Consider the following 21599-nt stretch of genomic DNA (forward strand, 5'->3'; position numbering starts at 1 on the left):
TGATTTTTATAAAGAGACACTGAAGGAGGGGACACGCCTGCGTGGCAATCACAGAGCATCCTCCTGACGCACTCCCTCCCCAGCTGGCTCTAAACCCAGCCCTGATGAGGAATTCCTAAGCCTAGCAGGGTTATTGGCAGAGGAAAGCCGCCCAGCCCAGGTGTTCAGGGTACCCACCAGCTGCCCATGGGAAGCAGGAGTGGGGCTGGCAGCATCTCCCCATCCCCTCCACAAGGAAATTTTCCTTTCACCTGGGGCTGCTTTTTCAGTGCAGAGGCAAATTGAAGCTCAGCTGTTGGTTTGCAACCTGGTGTAGCTCAGCAGTGAATGCCACAGGCTCTCAGGTGTTTCCAGGCCTTGAAGCTCTTTAACTACAGAGCAGAAGGCAATTCAGCCTTTTTCAGGAGAAAAAGAACGAAACACGGCTGAAGATGTCTTTGATTGGCTCAAAACCAGCCAAAAGCCTTCAGGACCGTCCAGCAGCACATCCCCAGTCAGCTCCCTGCAGTGGTGGCCAGGAGCAGCCACCGATGGGACGTTTCCTACCCACCAGGAATCACCTCTCCTTCCCTCGGCTCGCAAACCGCTTTGTCTCGTTCCTAATGACTGTAACGAGCATCTCAGCAGCACGTGGGAAATCCTTCCCCTTCCTCTCTCCCCATCTCCCAAACACAGCAACCAGCAGCTCAGTGACCCGGAACAGAACTGGGACTTTCCTGGACAAAAGGAGCCTCTTCAATCCCAATTGCTTTCCGAGGAGCAAAGGAAAAGCCTCTTGACCACTTAAGCACACCAGCAGCGCCCTGTTTGTCCAGACCAGAGAAAGACACAGCCACAGAGCCCCATGAGGCTGGTGGACTTGTTGGGTCTGTGCACCTCAAGAGAGAAACCTGATTTGACCACTTTGCAAAGAGCTGAAAATAAGCAGGATTTGTTTCTCAGCTGGTGGGTTTTGTTACCAGGCAGTGAGGCACACAGGGAGCCTTCCACCAGAAAAGCAGCGAGTACATTTAAGAGCATCATTAGTGAAATGTTTCTGAGATTAAACATAATCTCACAGGAAAAAAAAAAAAAAAAAAAAGCTGTTTTTTTTTTTTATTTTTTTTGTCCTGCGAGTATGGACTAACACTGTGTCTTTTGGTAGGACTTGTACCCAGGGTGGCAGGGAAAATTGACCCTGCCCCTTTGCCTATTCTGCCATCCCTATGTAGCATTTACTGTTTATTTTATTTAAAACTAGAATGGAACTCTCTGCTGCTTGCAAGTCCTTGTAACACTGTGAATTCTCCCGCATCAAAGCACTGCACATCTTTCACCCATCTTTCATTACTTTTGTGAAAAGAAAAAAGAAAATAAAGGCTCGAAGCGCCCCAGCTCAGAGCCACTCGCACCCTTCAGTGTGACAGCAGAGCACTTCACAGAACATTTCTGTAAATGAGGTTCCTTTACAAACTAATCTAAGCTGTTTATTGTTTCCAAGGAGCATGCACTTCCACAGCAGAACAGGAAGTTTTGACGGTTTTAGAAGTTCATTAAACTCTGGGAGGAAATTTAAACAATCGGTGACAGCTTTCCTACAGCACAAGAAATCCTGCCCTCCGAAAAGGCAGAGAGGCTGCAGCTTTTAATTATCACACTTGCATTAAGTCCCAGTGATTTTGTTACTACTTCTAAATTGTTTTGGCCCAACACCCAGGGCTCACAACCCAGTCAAGTTCTTCCCTCTTTTATTCTTATAGCCAAACATCGTTTTTGTCCAAACCTCAAACTCCTTGAGCTGTAAACAGGCCAAAGCAAGGCACTGGGAGACGCTGGAGCGCTTTGGCTGGGGAAAAACACTTATTAACACATTTCCCTCCATGGAAGGAGTGTGTAAAACAGGAGAGAGGGGCTGAGGGAGCGGGCGGCCCCGGGCCGGGCTGTACCTGCACCTACCTGGGGGGCACACGCAGTCCGGGGGCGCCTCCCGCGCCGTGCGCAGCTTCGCCAGGCCCTCGCCGAGTTTCTGTTTGGAGGGGATGAAAAGAGCCCTTTAGAGAGAGCATCACACCTGAGCGCCGTGCATGCATGCCAACATCCAAACCAGCCAGGGAGGGTAAGGGTTTAATGTCCCATGCCACAGTAGCACGGAAATATGAAATGTTTCTGGGCAGCCTACAGCTCCACAGAAAGCAGGCAGACACTCCTCCTGCACATCCCAAAGTCCCTTGAGCAAAGCTCCATTGGGAGGATTCATCCTGAGCTCCTTTACAAGTCCTATGTTCAAACTTGACCTGATTTGGTTGATTTTGCGCTCAAAATTCATGCTCTGTGGAGTGTTAGAGGTTTCTTTAGCAGAGGGATGAGGTAAAGGGCAGTCAAGACTGGAGTGCTCACCCACCTTCAGGCCTAACCAAAGCCCAGTGTTTCCATCCCCAAAGTGAAAATCGCATCAATGGGGTAACTAGAACACATAAAAATTCATGAAACTAGAGCAGTGTCTACGTGGCATATTGCAGGCAGATGTGTGCACACTCTGGCTGCTCCCTGAGCCAGCCAGACTGTTCGTGCCTGCATTTAGCCCACTGCCAAGCCCAAGTTAATGAGCCTGATGACAGGTACACTGCATTAGCTCAGGCATACTCCCTGCCTGGGACAGCCCAGCAAGGGTGGGAACAGCTCATCTTCACCCACAATCTTCACTCTCTCAGTCCTCCAGGAATGCCCTGTCCTACCTAAAGTACTTGCCAAAAGATAAACCAATAATCTGATAACTGGAGTCCCTACATTTCAAAGACAGAAAATTCAAAGTACTTATTCAGTTTAGGGTGTTAAGACTTGATATTGTACAACTGATGACCCAGTCTCTTTTCAAATATTTGAACACTGTGGACTATTCAGGTATTAGGCTACCTGTGAATTAGATTATTTTCTTTTTATTCTGAGGATTAAATAGTTTTATCTGTTGTTGAAATCTTATGCTTCCTCTATCTGCTTGGATGTGACACTAAGAGGTCCTGAAAGTATCAACACGGTTTCATAGCACCTGACAGAGAAGTTGTCCTAGGGGAAGTATAAATACCAGAACAATCCAGCTGCCTTCTGCAAAACACTTTCCTTGAGAAAATGTGGCAAAAAAAAAAAAAAATCTAAGGAGATTTTTCTGACAGCCACCTGCAGTCTAAATGTTACAGAGTTGCTCAAGTTCTATCTGTTTACTTTCAAAGTAATTTGGATGATGAAGATGCTCGAGGAAATGAAAACAAGCTCTCCCACATTTTTGGTTCAGCAGGCATCACTGGGAGCAGCAGAGATCTGAATCCTGGAGCGAGTCCTCTGTTCTCCCATTGAATTGTTGTTGTCGTGAAACTGATTAATCTGGACACTGCGGACAATAAATCCTTTGTGAACAAAATGGTTCAGCTTTGTTTACAACAACTGGATGTTTCCATAATCCTCCTGTTAATATTTTCCCTCCAGTGTGAAAACGACACACTTGGAGCTGGGGCTTTTGACACAGAGCAAGTGGAGATGCTGCCACGCCTGGACCGTGCTGTTGGCAATGTTTCAGAGGGCATCAAAGCAGGAGCCTGCAGCACATCCCACTAACGGGACGAGCCAAGGGCAGGGCAAGGTCCTGCCACAGCCAAATCAGCAATTTCTCCAGAGTTACATGGATGCCTGTCACAGAGCCAGAAACTAAATCCTTCTTGTCCAAATTGGCTTCCATTACCTTAACTACACACTTACCCTTCCTATATTATTTCCTATTCTCTTCTACTTGCCAAACATTTAAACAGCACTGAAAGGAGCAGAGCCAGTGTGTTGGTGTTCTATTTGCTGCTCTCTCTACACAGCTCTGCCATAAATTATGCCAGCAAACCCCTCCTCTGGTACATGGATGAAGCTTTTTGGGTCGTGGCAGAGAACAAAGGATGCTGGGTCATGCACAGAGAGTGTATGGAGCTTTGGTTTCACTTCTGAAATACTGTGGTAAACTTCAAAGGAGGACCAACACAGAATTTAACAAAAAACTGACCCCAGGCATCAGTTGATGTTCATGACGATGGAAATACTCTCTCACTCTCCAGAAACTCTCAAGCACAGAAAGGGCAGCAGTTGCTTGACAAGTGAGTGGTCTTATGTAACAGAGTTTGGGCAAGAAACACTTTCTGAAACTTTACCATAAATCAAGAGGTCCATTTAAAATGACCATTAATAGATAGTGCAATTACTACTATGGACGCATCAAATTTGTTGCTTGATTCAAAATTTGCTTTAGCATTGACAAGAGTTTGGTCATACTAAATGTTTAAACAAGCTCACTCTTCCATTAGAAACCCAATTATGTGGTTTTGCTTTATTTTCCCCTGTACAAACTCCATCTGAGCATTCCCAGTACAAAACAAGCTTTCCACACTTAACTAAATCTCAGCAAGAGGTTGCACATGATCTTAGGCAGTGCCACAGAAACCATTCCCATTGCTAAGCACATTTATTGGGGTAATTGGAACAGAACCACTGCCACAACCGGCAGGCTAATTCCTGCCTGGAGAACAGACATTAACTAGAGGCTGTGACTACGCCTCACAGGCACCCCCCCCCCTGCTCTGGTATTCGGGGTTTTCACAAAAATATTTTAACATTTCACTTTTATCGAGGCACATCAATGCAACCAAGTTTCCAGGCAAAAGAACATGCTGTGGTGGTGCCAGCAATAGCCTCACCCTAGCTCCAACAGCAACACACAGCATGAGGAATTGTCTCCCCATGCCCCCAGCACTGCCTCCATCCCTGCTCACAGCCCCAGAGCTTTCACAGAGCTCCACATACAAACACATTTTTGCATGATTGAGGCTTCATGGCTGTCATGATTTTAACGCATGTTTTGCACCGCAGTCAGGCCATTAATAAAATCCCAGTGTAAAACCTTCCCCAGATGTCAGAACTGATCACTCAGGGGTGCCCTTCAGCAGCCCCACAAGCCGTGTTGAATCTTGCTGGACTTTACGAACTACTGTTTATACAAATCCAGCAAACCAACAGCGGGATCTTCAAGCACATTCTATGAGTGATGGAGCCCTTCACGTCTCCCTTGCCTGTAAAAAGCCCCAAACCTAAACATCAGAATCGGGAAAAAGATAACCCTGGGATAAAGTGTAACTTCTCCCAGAGATTTGGTTCAGTTAGGCACTGAGAAGGGCATCAGTGTGGACAATAGTTCTCCATGTAGGCGGATTTGTTCAGCACAGAAATATTTATTGAATAATTTCAGAAAACCCCAGGACTGAAAGTGAAGTAACAAGTGGCGGGTCTCCTCTGCCCTCCATAAATCAGTTCTGCGCTGCCAGACCACAATAGTCTGTGACAGAGAGTCCAGATAGTGGGGATCATGTTCATAATTTCTAACAAGGAAATTATGGTCCGTTAAATCCCAAGACAAATAGTTAAAGCACTCGGGTTACCTGTGTCAGTGAATAGAATAAGGGGGAAAGTCGCATGTCTCTAGCCTTCGACTGCCGACCCTTCACCTGGGGCTAATCAACGTGGGATCTGCCACGCCTCGCCCTACGCTTGATTCATGGGAACGGCAGCAAAAAGCGGAAAGTTTGGTAGAAGGGAGTAAGTTTTCTCATAGAGGATGAGGAGCCGGTGACACAGGGAGCGAACCCCGCGGCGGAGCGGGACCGGAGCGCCTTCCCCGACCCTCACACGGAGCGAACCCCGCGGCGGAGCGGAGCCGCCCCTCACTCACCTCGCGGAACAGCTGCTCCACGCGGGGCTGCAGCGCGTCCAGCAGCGGCCCGTGCCCGGCGGCGCCCCGCTCCTCCAGCGCGGCCAGCCGGCCCTGCAGCTCGGCCGTCTTGGCGCCCAGCAGCAGGCACACGGCCACGGCGGTGAGCGAGAGCAGCAGGCACAGCGCGGAGGTGGCGGTGCCCGCCGCGCCGGCGGCGCCGCTGCCGCTGCCCGCGCTCATCGCGCCGCGCTCCGCGCCCCTGCGCGGGGTCCCGCTCGGCTGCCGCCCGCCTCCCGCCGCCGGCGCATCCAGCGCCGCCCCGTGCGCGCCGCGGGCGTGGGGCCGGAGCTGCGGAGCGGCCGCTCTCCTGCGCTCGCCCCGCCAGCCCGGGTCTTAAACGGAGGAAGCGGGGGGTGGCGGCTCCCCCGCCGCCTCCCCCCGCGCTGGGGAAGGGGGGATGCTCCGAGCGCGGCCCGCCGCCCCCCGTGGGGGATTACGCGGAGCAGATCCCACCCCCGCTGCCCGGCCCCCCGCGGGGACCGCTCCCCCCGGCCCCATCCCCGCGCCCCTCGGGGTCCCGGCCGCGCTGCCCGGGCGGGGCGCTGCGAGAGCCGCTCCGGAGCGCAGGCTGCCGGCGGGCCGGCCCCGCTCCCCGCTCCGGGGCCGGTAGCGGCGCTGCCCGCGGCGGGGGCGGCGGGCGCGGGCCGGGCGCCCTCCAGCGGGTTCTCCCCGCCGGGAGAGCGGGCGGGCGGCGGCTGCGCCCGGCCCCGGCTGCCCTGGAGCGTGCGACTGGCGAGAGGTGTCACCCGGCCGGGAGCTCTGTGCCTTCTGCCCTACAGCCCATCTGCACCGCGATCTGCTCTAGAGGAACACACTATGCACTGTAACTCACTGTTATCTCAGCGGAGTGTTCCATGCTTTTAACTAGAGAAAACTTCTCACACATAAGCTCCGAGCATCCACATTGTCATCGCTCCTCCTTACTCTTACACAGAGCATCACAACCCACCTATAAAACATCCTTCTGCAACTTAATGCTTGCCCATATTCTAAGCACATGGTATAAAAGCTCCAGTGTACCCTCTGGACACAGACATCGGCCCTTCGAGGAGTAATTCTTAATTCTAGAATAGATAATTGAAGCCTAGGACAGAGTTAGGAAATGCTACAACGTCAGTAACATTACCAACGTCAGATTCTAATTAAATTTGTTAATAAAACACACACACAGAAGGATACAGGCTTCTTGCAGCTATTTCCAAAGCTGTTAAAGCAGATAAATCCATAGCATGCGCTGACAACCAGTTCCTGCTTTCTTACAGGTCCTGAAGATAAAGGAAAACTCCGTGTTTCTGTGAGACCCTCTTTCTTACCTCCTTTTTCCCCCTCTCCTTTGTATGAGCGTGCTAAGACTTTCCTTACAAACTCCATGAGAGCAGTAGAACACACACAGTGCCATCATTTTGGGGAGATGCTCGGGTGCAAAGCATCTTGTCCTGTGTGAGCTGAGCCCTCAAGGCAGCCCTGACAGCCGCTGAAGGAACAGGCAGGGCTGATCACTCCTGCAGCAGATGAGCTCCTGCCCCAGGAATCCACTCCTTTCCCATGCAGTTTAGGCCTGAGCTCAACTCTTCCCTCAGCTTCTGGGGCCCTAGATTCCACACTCTGCACTTCAGTGATGAAGCCTGGGCTGTCCACTTAAAATTTTATTCTTTCTTGTCCTCTTTGTTTAGTGCACTATGGAAATGCACACTGTTAGTCTGGTCTGCCTGGCTGACCCAGTCACAGAACATATTTTGAAGGTACAATACCTAGAAATCTGAAGTGCAGAAATAGATGGGAATGCTCTTCTATTTATTTAACAGCTATAGCTGATCCAAACATGCAAAGATTGCCAACTTCAAGTATGAAGATGACAAAGGGGTGTGGTGGTATGTGCATATAAAAATCCATCCCCTACTAAAGACAGAAGCACCGAGGGCAGCCCTGCAGCACCAGACCCTGCCCCAGGGTGCTGCCCAGAGCCCCACACAGCTTCCCTGGGGAGCCCAGGGGCCTTGGCTCGTGTGTGTGCCTGCAAAGTAACACTTGTGTACATGCTGCAAGGTCTACAAAAGCCCTTGGCACCTTGCTGCAGGTGTCACATTAATCCTGACAGTGCTTTTAAATTTACTGGAAGAAGAAAAGTCAATTTAAAGATGGCTTTATGATAGAGCTAAGCTGTATCTCCTTTACCAAGCACAACAAATTTCAGTACCTACATCAACAGCTAGAAGCACTCTGTAAGCAAGAGCACACCATCTTTCCCTAATTTCCATAGAACTGCTTTATGGTTACAGTTTTATTGTTATAGCAGCATATAAACTTTTCTCCCCCATCTGCCTTTGATTTGCATTGCTCAGCTGATACACTCAGCCAAGTCCTTGCTTTGCCTCTGTGGCTGTGGGACGGAAAGTGCTGTGGGAAGAAGAGAAGGAATTTACTCTCGTCCTGCTCAGCCCTACCGAGCTGACCTGCATGGCACAGATTGTTACATTTTCTGTCATGCCAAGCAGAAACAATGTCATCAACACCAACATCCAAGGAAAGGAGGTGGCTGTGATGAGCTGTAATCAAGCCCAGGAGGTGGCACTAGTAACAGAAGATAAGCTTTCAAAGCCTGGCCTAGCTCTATTCTACTCCCAGCTCAGATATGCACGTCTGGAGCCTCTTGCAAATGAAGCTTCCTCGACATCAGTTGAAAACCTTACTGTGTATTAGGGCTAACTCAGCAAGCACAAAACCTGGAGTCGGGCTCCTGTGGAGCCAAAACAATTTAGCTTCCTCCCTTTGAAGAAAGGCTTGTGCAGTAAAGTCAAGATTAAAATAAATAGCCAAAACTTGCTTATTACAGTCAGAATGAACTTTTCCATAGAAGGCTCCCTTCCTACTACTCAGCAAGCCACCCACAGAGTGTCAAATGGATTAAGGGAGTCGGAGTAAAAAGCATCATCTTATAGATGTGGAAATCGCAAAACTACCAGAGTATATTAATGGCTCTTGGAAAGCTGCACCATTTTCTTCTCAACTCAGTACCAGAGTTCAGGAACCACAACTGAGAACCCGGCCACCTCCATCCTGTACAGCCTCAATATACAGTCTAAAAACTTATGAAGATGTTCATCTTTAATGACTAGGAACAATATTGAAAATAGGAAATGTTACTTTACAGATCTTAACTAAAAGGATTAGCCATGAATACTTGAAACTGAAGGCATCAGACAAGTTTCCAAGAGATAATTAGCTGGCACACCATGTAACAGAAAATCTAGGAAAAAAGTGACCCACAAAAGCCACCTACTTAGGATATACACTGTTTCCAAGCATGTTTCAACATGCCGTTGAACTGTTACATACAGAATAACTAGGTGGATCTTTCCTTCAAGACTAACAAAAGGAAGTTTTAGGGAATGTTTCCAGAACTCTTTCAGCTAGCTCAGACTCCTCACCTACGGTCAGAGGGTGCACTAGCATCATCTGTAAAAGGAGAGGCGCAGGCCTTCAAAAATGAAAATTACTTTTATTTTTCACTTTGATACTCATAAGACTACAACTGCTCAACAAGGTAAACATAACAGTTATACAAAACATATGTAATTATTTACAGACTTAACTGTACAAAATAATTTAAAGCTTACAAAAGTTTCATGCAACCTCTGCTGACTGACTGACACAGTCTAGGAAATCTCCTTGAAGAAGCATAGAAGATCTTTGAATTTATTTATTTAATGGATCAAAAAAAGGATGCTGCAAGGCTTCATCAAGAGTAATTCTTTTGGCTGGGTCATATTCCAGCATTCTGCGAACAAGGTCAAACAGACTTTGATGATCTGTGTCTTGGCAATGCATGAATTCCTGAAAGAAAAAAGCAGGAGGTATTTTAGAGAGAGCTTTCCCAACTGCAGTCTAGCAGAGCAATAAAAATGCTGCTCCTACCTTCAGAGGCTTACAGCGTCTCCTGACGTACCGGCCTGCAGAGCTGTGCTCGTCCCAGTCCAACTGGTCATGGTGAAAATAATGTTTTCTGCAGGACAAGGGGAGTAACAGCAAGTTGGTGTCACTGCACACAGCAAGCAGATGCTTTTCCAAGAAGCTTTAAAACACCATTAAGTGCTCCTGCATGTATCTCTGCATCTGGGAGCTAACATTTTTTATAGTGTGCATTTACTCACAGAGATCTGCTGGGTTTTTATTACTGCTGCCACAATAATTAGAACACAGTAACTATTTTTTAAATTACTTGAATCTATTGCAAGTGCTGCTTTCCAAGCTGTTTCCTGGTTTTCAAAATGCACTATAATCAACTGCACTATAATCGTAACAAACACATACATTATCCAACCCAGAATTATTGGAATTCTACTCTAACATGAGTTACAGAATTATCTACATGAGCTGGCAAGAGGACAGCTTATGTAAGAAAGAAAATGAACCATCAAATCCCAGGACCTCTAAACTTTGGACATAGTGGGGTCAGGGGAGAACCCTGTGCTGGCTCCTTCTCTTTGCCCTGGAAGTGAGAAACTCCTGCTACAAGGAGTTATCTCTGAGGAAGAGAGAAAGATCACTGAAGCACATGTCTGAGGGATGTGGAGGGGCAGTAAAAGAGAATGACAGCTATATGAGCAAGCAAGGACCCTCTTCTTCCTCGCAATAATTATTGTGACAACAACATGTTCTTCATTCTGAGAGTTTAAAGAAAAAATTTATGTCTAATACTGTTGTGGTGACCATGCCAAACTTAGCTTTAAAGAGTTAGAAACATCCATACCCAAGTTATAGTTCAAGAGGCTGACAATTCATACCAAAATGAGAAAAGAGGACTACTGTCAAATAATTAAGGTTGCCTATGCATCTCTGTTGATCTGCAAGAACTCACAGCTTACAACGGCAACTTCGCAATTTCTCTTGTAAGAAAAAAATATCAGGCAACTTAGCACTTGTACAATGAACATACCTGGATTTCTTGATCATGTGAGTGGGCAGAGGCCCCAGTATTCTTTCCATCATTGCCAGGTGTTCTTTACTATCATGAGTCTGTGTGGAAAAAGCAATGAAAGCACTTAGCACATTTTTCTCCTCTGAGCCACTTAGTAACAACAAACTGCAAATGAGTTTTTGCCAGAGCACTGTCACAATATCTTTAAACTTTGCCACTTTCAATTATTAAAAACAGATTATGCAATGTAGATTATATAACACTTTCCACAGTGAGGATGACCCTTGAACAAAGGTTCATAAACCAAGTACTGTACAAGTGTTTTCTTTACTCTTAATTCCAACAGTAACATGACAGTCTTCTTCACTCAAAATGCCAGGAAAGATCATCTTAGATACTCTGAAGGAGATACCCAAGATGTAACATTTTCCTGTATGGATGCTGGTTTTCCAATCTCACCTATATAATCCTTAAAAGCCCACGGGGTTCTGCCTTCTACACAGTTAAGTGCATGTCATTAAAAGATTAAAATCAGTAGACTGTAACAAACACGTTCTATTTAAGCTTACATACACACCTGAAACACTGTAAATCCCAGGTAATACTCAATCAGAATACAACCAATACTCCACACATCACACGGCTGAGACCATCCCAGTGCTGCAAAAAAGGCAAAGTTTGTTTTACTTTTTAGTATATTCTCAAAACGTGTAACCTACAAAGCACATGTCCATTTCCACACATTTACTGATGTCCAACTCACTCCCCATACCCTCCTCAAACCTGCTGCTCGTTTCTGGTTTTAGACTATTTCTTTTACTGTTTACTCTCAGTAATTTTACCCCCACCACCTGAGAGGCGACTGATTACCAGAACCATGGACAACTACTCCAGTTTATAAAGTAAAGACATCTGAATGAACTGCAATCAACTTTCAGAAGGTTCAAGAGTTTTTACTGACCTAAAATAACCTCAGGAGCTCTATAATGTCTTGTAGACACCAATGTGCTGTGATGCTCATCATCAAAAGTCGCACTTCCAAAATCAACAACTTTGATGTCGGTGTTTTTTAAAGTGCGCTCATCTCGTTTCTGCAAGAAACCAAAGTGCTGTTAATATTTTTCAAAAGCATGCTTAGGCAAAAGGCATTATCACATTATCCTCAAAGTACCAGCCAGCATAGAATGTGTAACAAAACACTTCCTCCAAATACTTTAATTCCTGTGCAGCTCAATGCTCCAAGAAAGAAGAGTGGGTAACAAAGTGATTTAATCTCAATACCCAAAACAGCTGAGCAAAGACCATTCACAGTAACAAGAATTCTTTTCCTCTTTTTTTTAACCTTAAGTTAACTTCAGTCACTTGTTATTTCTTTTTTTAAGAGAAGTTTCAAGGACGACAGAGGTAGTGCAACTCAAATTGGGTGAAACAAAGAACAAACTTACCATTTTGGCATTGTACTTCACTATGTAATCAGACTCCACAAACAAGATATTTTCAGGCTTTAAATCTGTGTGAGTTAGTTTATTATGGTGTAGAACTACAAGAAAAAAAAGAGAACAGTATTCCATAATTTACACATTAAATTCAAGGAGAAACCAAAACACACCCATATGTTTGAAAGGAGTATTGAAATTTACTTACAGTTTATAGACTGGCAAATCTGATAGGCCATGTTTCTGATGTCATTAATATGAAATGGCAGAAAGCTGTTTTCCTTAATAAAGTCATAAGTACTGAGCCCCAGTAGCTCAAAAACAATACAGACATGGCCATGGTGATCAAACCACTCCAGCATCTGGACACAGCGGCTTAAAAGAGAAAAAAAGAAAACATATGAAAATCTATTAAATAAATCACCTTCCTCAAACCCTTGGTATGCTGACTACTCAAATTTCATACTTACAAATTGCTGCTTGGATCCATGTTGTTCAAGTGTTCCAACACCTGTATTTCTGAACGGGCTGCCTCCCGGTACCGACCAACATTTTTCACTATTTTAACTGCTACATGCATTCCTCTCCTTGGAAAGAAAGTAAAGCATAGCAAGCTGAATCGATTATTGTTAAATACCCACAACCCCAAAGCAGCTTGATTTTAATAAAAGGAACACAGGAAGATTAAAGGTCATGGAGAATTATGAGCTGGATTAGGGGAATTTGATTTAAGCATGCTGCACTCAACCAGAACAGGTTTTATAAAAAAAAAAGTAATCCTGATCTTTTCTTTCTCAAATACTTATAGTACATGTTTTATTAATGACTTCTCAGTGTTATCATCTCATCTGAAGAATAAACATTAGGAATCTGCCAGCAGAATGATTAAAAAATTAACAAAGTTTTCATTTGAACAAAAATACTACAAAAATTGGATGGCTTTTTTTTTCCTGCAACTTGCTCAACTTGTGCTGGCTCTTTTCCAGTGTTCTTATGGAATCAGGGGAATTGAGTAATTCTGAAGTTTGGATTATGAGCAGTTTATACCAGTGAAAACTGCCCTGCACTGAATGCCTGCATGCATTCAGACTGTAGGGCTGTTACTTGAATGGAACACAGACACAGCTCCTTCTGTCCCATTCACTCTTAGACAACTTTTGTCTCTGCAGAGCTCTTTCAATTCTAACTCCAGAACACTCTCTGCCCTCACAACATGACCTCAAACTCCAGAACAGACTTCAGTTATGAAATGACAGAACAAACAAACCAAAGGTTGAGAAAAAAGTATTAAAACTATGTCATAAAACTGATTATATAAAACATACATTTAAAATAGTCTGAGTTCTAACAACTGCTAGAACATACAGAATTAATGGAAATACAGTTAAGTTTCTTCTCCTTCACCAGACATGCCCCTTACATGGAGGCAACAATTTAATTTAAAAAGTACTCCATACTAGGTTACTGTTGAGTCAAAAAAACTTTAAAGGATAATTTTGATTATGAAAACTGAGGATAGCAATTTAGAGCTCAAGCAATTCCAAGCAACTGCTTTCCAGAAACTGCTTCCAGTAAGAGCCAGAACTACTTTCTCAGTATGTCACCTTTATAAGTCTCCCAAACTAGTTCTGCACTCCTCAGCTGCTCTCCCATTCTCCAGTTACAGCAGCAGTACTTAATTGAAACAGAAAAAATGAAACAAAATAGAGTTCTCAATCATTAAAAAGGGCATTTGGGCTGCAATCTTCTCTTAAATAAAACACCCTCGAGCTTTAATTTCTGATCTAAGTATCTTTTATCATGAGATCCACTGATAAAATAACCCAACACTTACATATCATGATCTATGCACTCCACTACTTTTCCAAAAGCTCCTTCTCCTAAAGTCGCAACAATTTCATCTAAAAAGAACAAACATAAGTTAGAATTATACAACTACTTGAAGGAGAATGAACATATTAATGTAGATTTTAAAATGTGCCATTACAAAAGCATAATTACTTTAAATTTCAGCATCAGAATGCATTATTTTATTGGACAGGAGTCATGAAAACAGTTAGCCAAAAAAAACTATCTCTTGTTCTAATCTCAAGTTCATTTACTAATTGGAACTTTTTGAACACAGTATTTAAATTCTACAGAAAAGAAGATATGCAAAAAAACAAAAAAGCACAAAAAAAAACAGAACAAAAAGAGCAATGAGATTTCTTTAGCCCCCCTCCTCTGACATACTATTCTAAACAGATTTTTTTCTGAAAAGTTTTTTAAAAGTGTTGAAAAATGTTCTATACATCTTGCTCTTAGAACGTCTCCACTTTCACAGATCAGGTGACCCTCCTCATCATCCTCTACACTCCTGGATCTTTTCCTTCGGTGACTCTTCTGGGAACGGCACCAAGATCGTCCAGCCAATCAATATATCAGAGTGAATTCAGGGCAGAATACGCAATTCATTCAGCGGGGAGATATTCAGGCATTCAGTTACACACCAGGCCACGAACAGTTGGCAGGAGCAATTTCAAATTCAGTCCCCAGAAATTCACAGGGCACAGTTTATGTTACAGAAGAAAAACATGGCAAGGAACAGATTTTCAGATAAATACTTAAAGTGATACAAGCAACAGAAAAAAAAAACAACACAATTTTGTCTCTCAAACAGTGGCTTAATTGAAGACAGATTAAGACTGCAACACTGCTATTTCTAATTCTTTGCTAGCAAATAGCAGAAACCAGTATTTATGTACATACCTAAGCATTCAGTCAGGTGAAATGTTTCTATTCCTAAAACATCCACTCATGTAAACAATTTAACTTCCCCCATGTTTAGAGAGGGGAGAAAAATTACTCTGAAGTCCTTAATTTGCAGTATATAATTTAATACAGCTTGCAGTTCTACTGCAGAAAAGTGGTATAAAACACCTGGAACTGCAGATGCATCAGTGGGCATCATGGCAATCATGAGAAATTCTGAGAGCACCTTCAAAGAAGGCAAGCAGCAAACTTATCCCATCCCCTAAGACATTAGGTGCCATTAGCTGGGCACAGGGCTTATCAAAGCTTTCTGGAATTAGGTGTAAAATTGTTCACATCCATTTACCAGACATGCACATTCATACTTTCAATTCATGTTAAAAAGGCATGTAATCTCAATTATTTTTAGCAATAGGGTGGATAGCATCTCAGAATCTACCTGAAAAAAGAGTTCACTATGCTGCAAAGCTAAGTGACAACTGTACTTTAAAAGAGGACAGCTGCCTGTCTTCAATTTCAAGGTAACATTTTTCAGATCAACCCCAGTGATTGTGACTACCAACCACCTACATTCCCAGTGTACAGCTACTACTGATGGTCCCACCCCCCTCCCAACAACGATCCAAGAATCTCAACTACAACATATTCACATGCTCCACAAACAGACTGAAATAAATACAAATCCTTTTTTAATAATGTATTTCTTAAAAGTACCGTGGATCAGGAATTGCAGCTCTAGCACTCATTTAAGAAGTCTATTACCACTAATTCATGAATAATAAAGTTAAAAATTACTCATACCGAATGCGATTGGTGACTGGAGCAATGATGTCTCTTATGCTTCCTTTTATGACTACTTTTCCTGCTCCGACCAGAGGATTTGCTATAGTGATGATGGTGACTCTTTTCATAGTCTCTGTGATAATGCCTGTGGTCATACACTTCACAGAAGTCATTTCTGTATTCCTCAACATATCTCCGGTCATGATGGTCTCTTTCATTTATGGCTCTATCGTCCAAATAATGACTGAAAATATATTTTAAGTGAATGTTCTCCACTTCAAAAACTTGAGGTTCCAACAAGATAAGTGACCTGAGCTGAGTTACACAGTATCTGTCTTTACAGCATAAATCTTTTTTAACTGACTCCCTCCCCAAAAATAGTGGAGCTTTTGATGTTACTTTATTGGGAATTTAACAACACTGTCAGTCTCAAATACATGGCAGCCATCCACATGAACAATGTATGATCTGACCACAGTTTGCATAGTAAGAAACTCAGACTTAAAAAGGAGAAACACTTCCTAAAATATACTGAGCAACTTCATTACAACCTTAAGTCACATGACAAACCACCTTCAATACAGAAATCATCCCTTTTATGCTTTCAAAGCTCCAGGTTTAAATAAAACCTGGAGACTGAGAGAAGCAGCACTGTTCTAAGTGCTTTGCAACCAACATTAAAACCTCAGAGGATCTGGAACAAGGATTTTTTGCACAGAAAACAGACAATTAAGAAAGCTGCTGAGGCACAGAGTTCCCTGATTGCTGTACACCTACTCCTTCCAGCATTTTAATAAGCATGGGTATGAGCTTTTAAAAGAATTACATTGGATCTTTTCAAGGAAAAAAAAAACCCAAGACAAAACAGAAAATACATCTTTCCAGTGAAAGCAGTGTGGGAGAAAACACAAATCACTTGCAAATTAGTAAGAGAGATTCATACTTACCACTGTATTAAATGATTAAACAAACCTTCTCCTCCTTTTGTTCACATTAAATTAAAAGACATCCTTTTCACTTGAAATTTAATACTGATTGTATTCAATACCAATATTTAACTGACATCACTGAGACAAACTAGAGACATTTACTTGATTTTATCCAACAATATCTATTTAATGGTTCAGGTGCTGTGTTAACAACACCTATCAGGCTTAAGTGAGCCAAACCAAAAGGAACTGACAACTCTGGGCATTCATTCCTACCCTGAAAACACATTTAGACATGGTAAGAAACATTTGCACTACTCAGTTCAGAGTGTTATACCTTTCTGAAACCCGACTGGGTTTATAGTGCTTGCTCTCCTGGCCACTGCTGTGGGACCTCTTCCTGCGCTTGCGGCTGCTGCTGTGCTTCCTCTGATCCCAGCTCCTCCTGTCGTCCCACTCAGGACAATGGGACTGCTTTGAATGCCTCATCTCCCACTGCAAAATACAATAACAATAATAATCATTTAAAAAATCAACAAACACCCACGTAGGTACAAGTTAACAATGGTGGTTTGATCAAGTATGACAGAACTAAAAAGGGCCATTTGTCCTCAGCTCCCTCCCCCCATTATTTGGGTTTGGCGAGCAGACCCAGCTCCCTAACTCCCAACACTAATGCTGTTATGAAACACAAATCAAGACTAAATAGGCCAACTCATCCTCATTTAATAGCTTCAAACATGTCATTAAAGCCTGTTTGAAATAAACTCTCAAGTGACTAAGCACAATAGTATCCTTAAAGAGCCTCCTGTTGGAAGAAACCTTCCTCTCCAAACATCCTCTAACAAGAAAACCTGGATTTAGGTCTTCCTACTGAATTGTAAAGTTACTACAGAAAATCAAGAATACACAATCAGTTCAAAAACTTCTCTCACTAAGCTATTTACACAACACCAGGACACAGTCACTTTTAGCATCCACCACTGTGAACTGTGATGGATTAACACAACTTTGGAGCACCTGGAGCCAAGTCACAACTTGTGCACCCTATCAGCATGCAGGACTGTGGGTGTGCTACAGTTCAGCTGATGTGCCAAAGACAAAACCCACCAGCTTCTCTTGCTGGATGTTAGGTGCAGGAATTCTTTGTTCAAACAGGTACATGCACAACTGGAAAAAAAAAAAAAAGGCAAAGTAAAACACGGCTGTAGAATTAAAGAATGTAACAAAACCAACTGTTATTTTTTTATTCATCTGCAGCAGGAGTTTTTTGAAAGTAAGAATAACCTTCTATATCTATTCAGGTATAGTTCAAAGAATGAATTCATACAAGATAATAAAAAGTTTCAGCAGTAAGCAGTGACAGTGAGAACAGCAGTTTAGAGACAATGACAGCAATCGAGTAGAAAAATCATGACTGTAAACCATGTGTAAATTGTGCAAATCTGTGTAAATTTACAGAGAACAATGTCTCTATACAAACAGAAGGCATTAAGTAGGAAACTCCCAGAACATGCAAATAACAGGCCTATTCTGAAAAAAAAGAGCTTTTTTGATATTTTCAGAAGATCAGTTAGAGACTGGTAATTAAAAAAAAACCTCATAAAACGACAGACATCTGCAACAATGTTTTAAAAATCAAAAACATATTAACAAACTGTACAAAATAAGTGCCTTTACACATTTTGGGTGAGGCATGATTCACAAAAATCTTACTCACCTGTGAGATTCTAAAAAAACCAAAAAATACTACTGTAGCAAATGACTAACAAAACCACCTGAAAAATTTAAACCGACTTGGTGTTTCATTCACGTGTTTTAATTTCCCCTGTTCTTGCACAGCTCCAAAGCTATTTTCCTGTATTTTCATCTTACATAACTCAGGTTCTGAAGCACACTCAGGTTGCAGTTACTCTTGAGGTGCAGAGCTCTGAACAGATATACTCAGTTACAGGTGAACTGAAAATTCTACTTTTGGTTGCTTGAGAATATTTTTCACCTACTTGGAGGACGGCAGGCTGCACTAAAGCTCTGTAATTAACATCCAAATAAAATCACCATTAAATCGTCCTGCAGAGCAGGGCTTGGGGCAGGGATGGATATTTGACACGGGAAGCTGGAGAAAATGCTTGAAGATTAACCGCTGCTTAACTACAATCAAATGCACATAGCTTTAGTGAAATTAAAACAAAAATTACAAATTTTGTCCCTAAAGGAGCTAAGTAAATTTAAATGAGGAGGAAATTGCCAGAATCGGTCTGAGTCCATTTTACGCTAGAAGCCACCTTAAAATTTTTTAACTACGGTGCTCTGATTTTATGCGCCGAAGAACTTCACTTATGTAATACTGACAGCTGCCACGAACATATGCATTCTGTAGCATGTGGAACTAATCCATATCGCAGGCAGTTTTCACTCCCACATTTTGCCATACGGCTGCTCAGGCAGGAGCCATTCCCCTCTAGAACAGACCCATGCACACGAGGGCCACGAAAGCCCCGCCGTAAGGTAAGCTGCCTACACAGCACTTTCCAAATGCCTCTCCTCAAAATCTTGGCAGGCGGAAGAGGTCAAAGACTTAATTCCTTCGGGATGGCCAAAGTCCGATAGTGCAGATCCTGGAGGGGACACCCGCCACCCCAAGCCAGGGCACCGAGCCCGTTTCCAGGCCGCCTTTCCCCGGAGGTCCCCGGGGCCGGCGGGGGAGGAAGGGCCGGGCCCCGCCGCCACCTGGGCGGGCGCCAGGCACGGCCGGGCCGGGAGAGCCCAGCTCCGCCCGCCCCAGCCCTCCGCACCGACCCCGGCAGAGCTGCTGTGCCGAGAATCCTCCTCCCCCCTCAACCCTCCTGAAGCAGCGCCTGATGCGCCCCGAGCCGCGGAGACAACGCAAGCAGCTCTCCCACCCCACCCGCCACCCTGCCTCCCCTCCGTTTTTCCCGCTGCTTCGCCCCACCCTGGAAACAGAAAGGACAGAGGAAAAAAGCGAAGGTGAAAAGAGAACGAAGAAGGGCGGCCCTCACCACTTACAACTGGAACAGAATGCGAGCGAGCTCCGTGTCCGCCCTGCGCGCACAGACAAAATGGCGGCTGCGATCGCGGAGAGGCGGCTTCCTCCTTCTCCCTCGTTCTCGCGGCGTCTGTGCGCTCTGACGTCAGACGCACGGCGTAAGGGCTGGCAGGGCGGGAGACCCAGGAGCGGCTCCGCCCCCGCGCCCCGCCCCTGAGGTGGTGCCGCCGCCATGGCGGCAGCTGTGAGGGGAGCGGGGCGGTGTTCGCGTTGTCTGGTGCCGCTCCATCCCACACTGGGCATCTTTGCCCAAATCTTCACGGCTTTGTAAGCCAACCTCATGGAGGAGTTCAAGCATGGAGGGCGAGTTCACAGGCAACTCCAGATCTCCTCTCCTCATCAAACGCGTGTAGTAGTGCAGAAATCACCAGTTAGCCCCAACCGCCAATTAATTCCTTCTAATGAACTCCCCAAACGGCTTAAACTCCCCAAAGCGGCGTTTAAGCAGTTTGGTGATCCCGCAGTTAGGCCTGGCTTCAGGCTCACAGACCTCTGTGCGAGCCGTTTGTGTGTAAAACTGGTAAAAAAGCAGTAAAATATTTTATGTGCTGGAGCCTGCAGGCCGGCAGTGCCCCCTCGGCCGTGACTCAGTGTGGGATGTGGGATGGCGGATCCGGCTGAGTCATGGCCGGGCAGGGCAAACCCCGCGTCCCGGGCCTGAGGGAGCGCGGGGTAGCGCTGGACTGCTCCGGGAAACTCGGCATCACCAGCCCCTCCTGCCTTCATCCTGCGGAACTCAATAAACCCAAAGAGATTGTTGCAAAGTAAAGAAAAGCACACCCCAAAACAGGGAAAAGTCGAACTGAAATGCAAGCTTCAGATTTAGGAGTTCACCATGGGGGAAAGTAGCAATTTTGCAGTCAACTGAAAATTCTACTTATGGCTGCTTGGGATTTTTTTTTTTCTTTTCCTACTTGGAGGAAAATAGCAGTCTGGGGAAAATAGCAATCTCTGAAGGTGAATGGGTAAATTGAAAACTTCCTGGATTTATTGGCACTTCCCCAGAATAATTTTAGCTAGTGTTACCTCTAATACATCAAGGTTTTGCAGCTGAAGCAAAATCAAGAATAGCTAAGGTATAATGTACTTAGAATTTAAGGAGTGCCATTGTCCTTTTAATGTTAGTCCCAAATAACATTAGTAAATTGTTCTAAAATTAGAGAATTTGTGGTTTTAAAATTGTCATTAAAATTCATTTGCCAACAAGAGTAAGATAACCCTTTAAACCTGGTTTGCACTAGAGTGGAAACCTGTTCCTCTTCTTGGGTTTTTTTTCTTGTTTCTTTCTTTTTTTTTAAGAAGAGAAACTAAGATACAGAGCATTGACACCTGTTTGTTGCCCTCTGTATTTTTAAAAATCTTTTAACCTCATAATTCATGTTGTATACCAAATCTGTTATTGCCAAGTATGGCTTTGGTGCCATTGCTTCACTGTTTCTCATTTAGCACCTAAATGATTGGTTATTATTTATAAAAAACTAGTAATGTCTGCCAAGCATTAAGAATTTACCTAACATCCACTGATACTGTCTGAGGAATTCTCTCAGACTGCAAGCAGCAGAAAAAAAAAACAAGTATGAAGTTAAATTTACAGAGAGTGAACCAGCACCTGTGAAGAGGCAGAAACTATCCATGTACCTGATATTAACCAACTGTACCACATAATTACAATTTTTCTCTAATTTCTTAATCCAAGAGGTGTGTCTAGGAAGAGCATCTGGATTTTATGGAAAGTTTCTTGCTGGAAGGCTGATGACAAACCTGTGGCTGGTATTCTTGGCAGGCAGAGAAGATGGCATGTGACAGGATCTGCCTTTCTTGCCTTGCTGCCTCTTCTAAGTTTTTACTGGGTTTTACCTTAGCTAATTTCCTCTCCCCTTATAAATGAATGACAGGGCCTCTAACACAGTACAGCAGTTAAGGGACAATTTTGGGAAAT

At 44.1% G+C, this 21599-nt stretch overlaps 2 protein-coding genes across 3 annotated transcripts in view; both read right to left on the minus strand.

The window, feature by feature from the left end:
• LOC132080255 (collagen alpha-1(XXIII) chain-like) overlaps positions 1-5956 on the minus strand; it is a 173951-nt gene extending 167995 nt beyond the window's left edge. Inside the window, 2 exon segments of the mRNA XM_059483285.1 lie at positions 1936-2005; positions 5735-5956. Coding sequence (XP_059339268.1) covers positions 1936-2005; positions 5735-5956 — 292 coding nt within the window.
• Positions 5957-9255: 3299 nt separating this feature from the next.
• CLK4 (CDC like kinase 4) lies at positions 9256-19750 on the minus strand. Of its 2 annotated transcripts, none has more exons than XM_059483555.1 (14): positions 19614-19750; positions 17704-17763; positions 16931-17088; positions 15683-15908; positions 14422-14512; positions 13965-14031; positions 12601-12717; positions 12339-12505; positions 12140-12234; positions 11656-11785; positions 11272-11354; positions 10713-10792; positions 9692-9779; positions 9256-9610 (listed from the first exon to the last, which is right to left on the minus strand). In XM_059483555.1, exons 2-14 carry the CDS (start codon positions 17755-17757, stop codon positions 9473-9475), a joined length of 1494 nt encoding a protein of 497 aa, XP_059339538.1. In that variant the 5' UTR covers positions 17758-17763; positions 19614-19750; the 3' UTR covers positions 9256-9472. The 2 variants fall into 2 exon arrangements, with proteins under 2 accessions (XP_059339538.1, XP_059339539.1); XM_059483556.1 differs by having other exon boundaries at positions 19621-19721.
• Between the last annotated feature and the right edge of the window lie 1849 nt (positions 19751-21599).

Source organism: Ammospiza nelsoni, chromosome 16 (genome assembly GCF_027579445.1).
Source record: "Ammospiza nelsoni isolate bAmmNel1 chromosome 16, bAmmNel1.pri, whole genome shotgun sequence".
NCBI classification, from domain to species: domain Eukaryota; kingdom Metazoa; phylum Chordata; class Aves; order Passeriformes; family Passerellidae; genus Ammospiza; species Ammospiza nelsoni.

Bases quoted from the DNA above. Each gene is read 5' to 3' on its own strand.
- CLK4 (XM_059483555.1), bottom strand. From the start codon at position 17,757: ATGTACCTGTTTGAACAAAGAATTCCTGCACCTAACATCCAGCAAGAG. The intron at 12,718-13,964 runs GTAAGTGTTGGG...TTTCTTTCCAAG, and splicing joins GAGTGCATAGATCATGATAT to GAGAGGAATGCATGTAGCAG. The intron at 9,780-10,712 runs GTATGTTCATTG...CTTGTCCTGCAG, and splicing joins CACATGATCAAGAAATCCAG to AAAACATTATTTTCACCATG.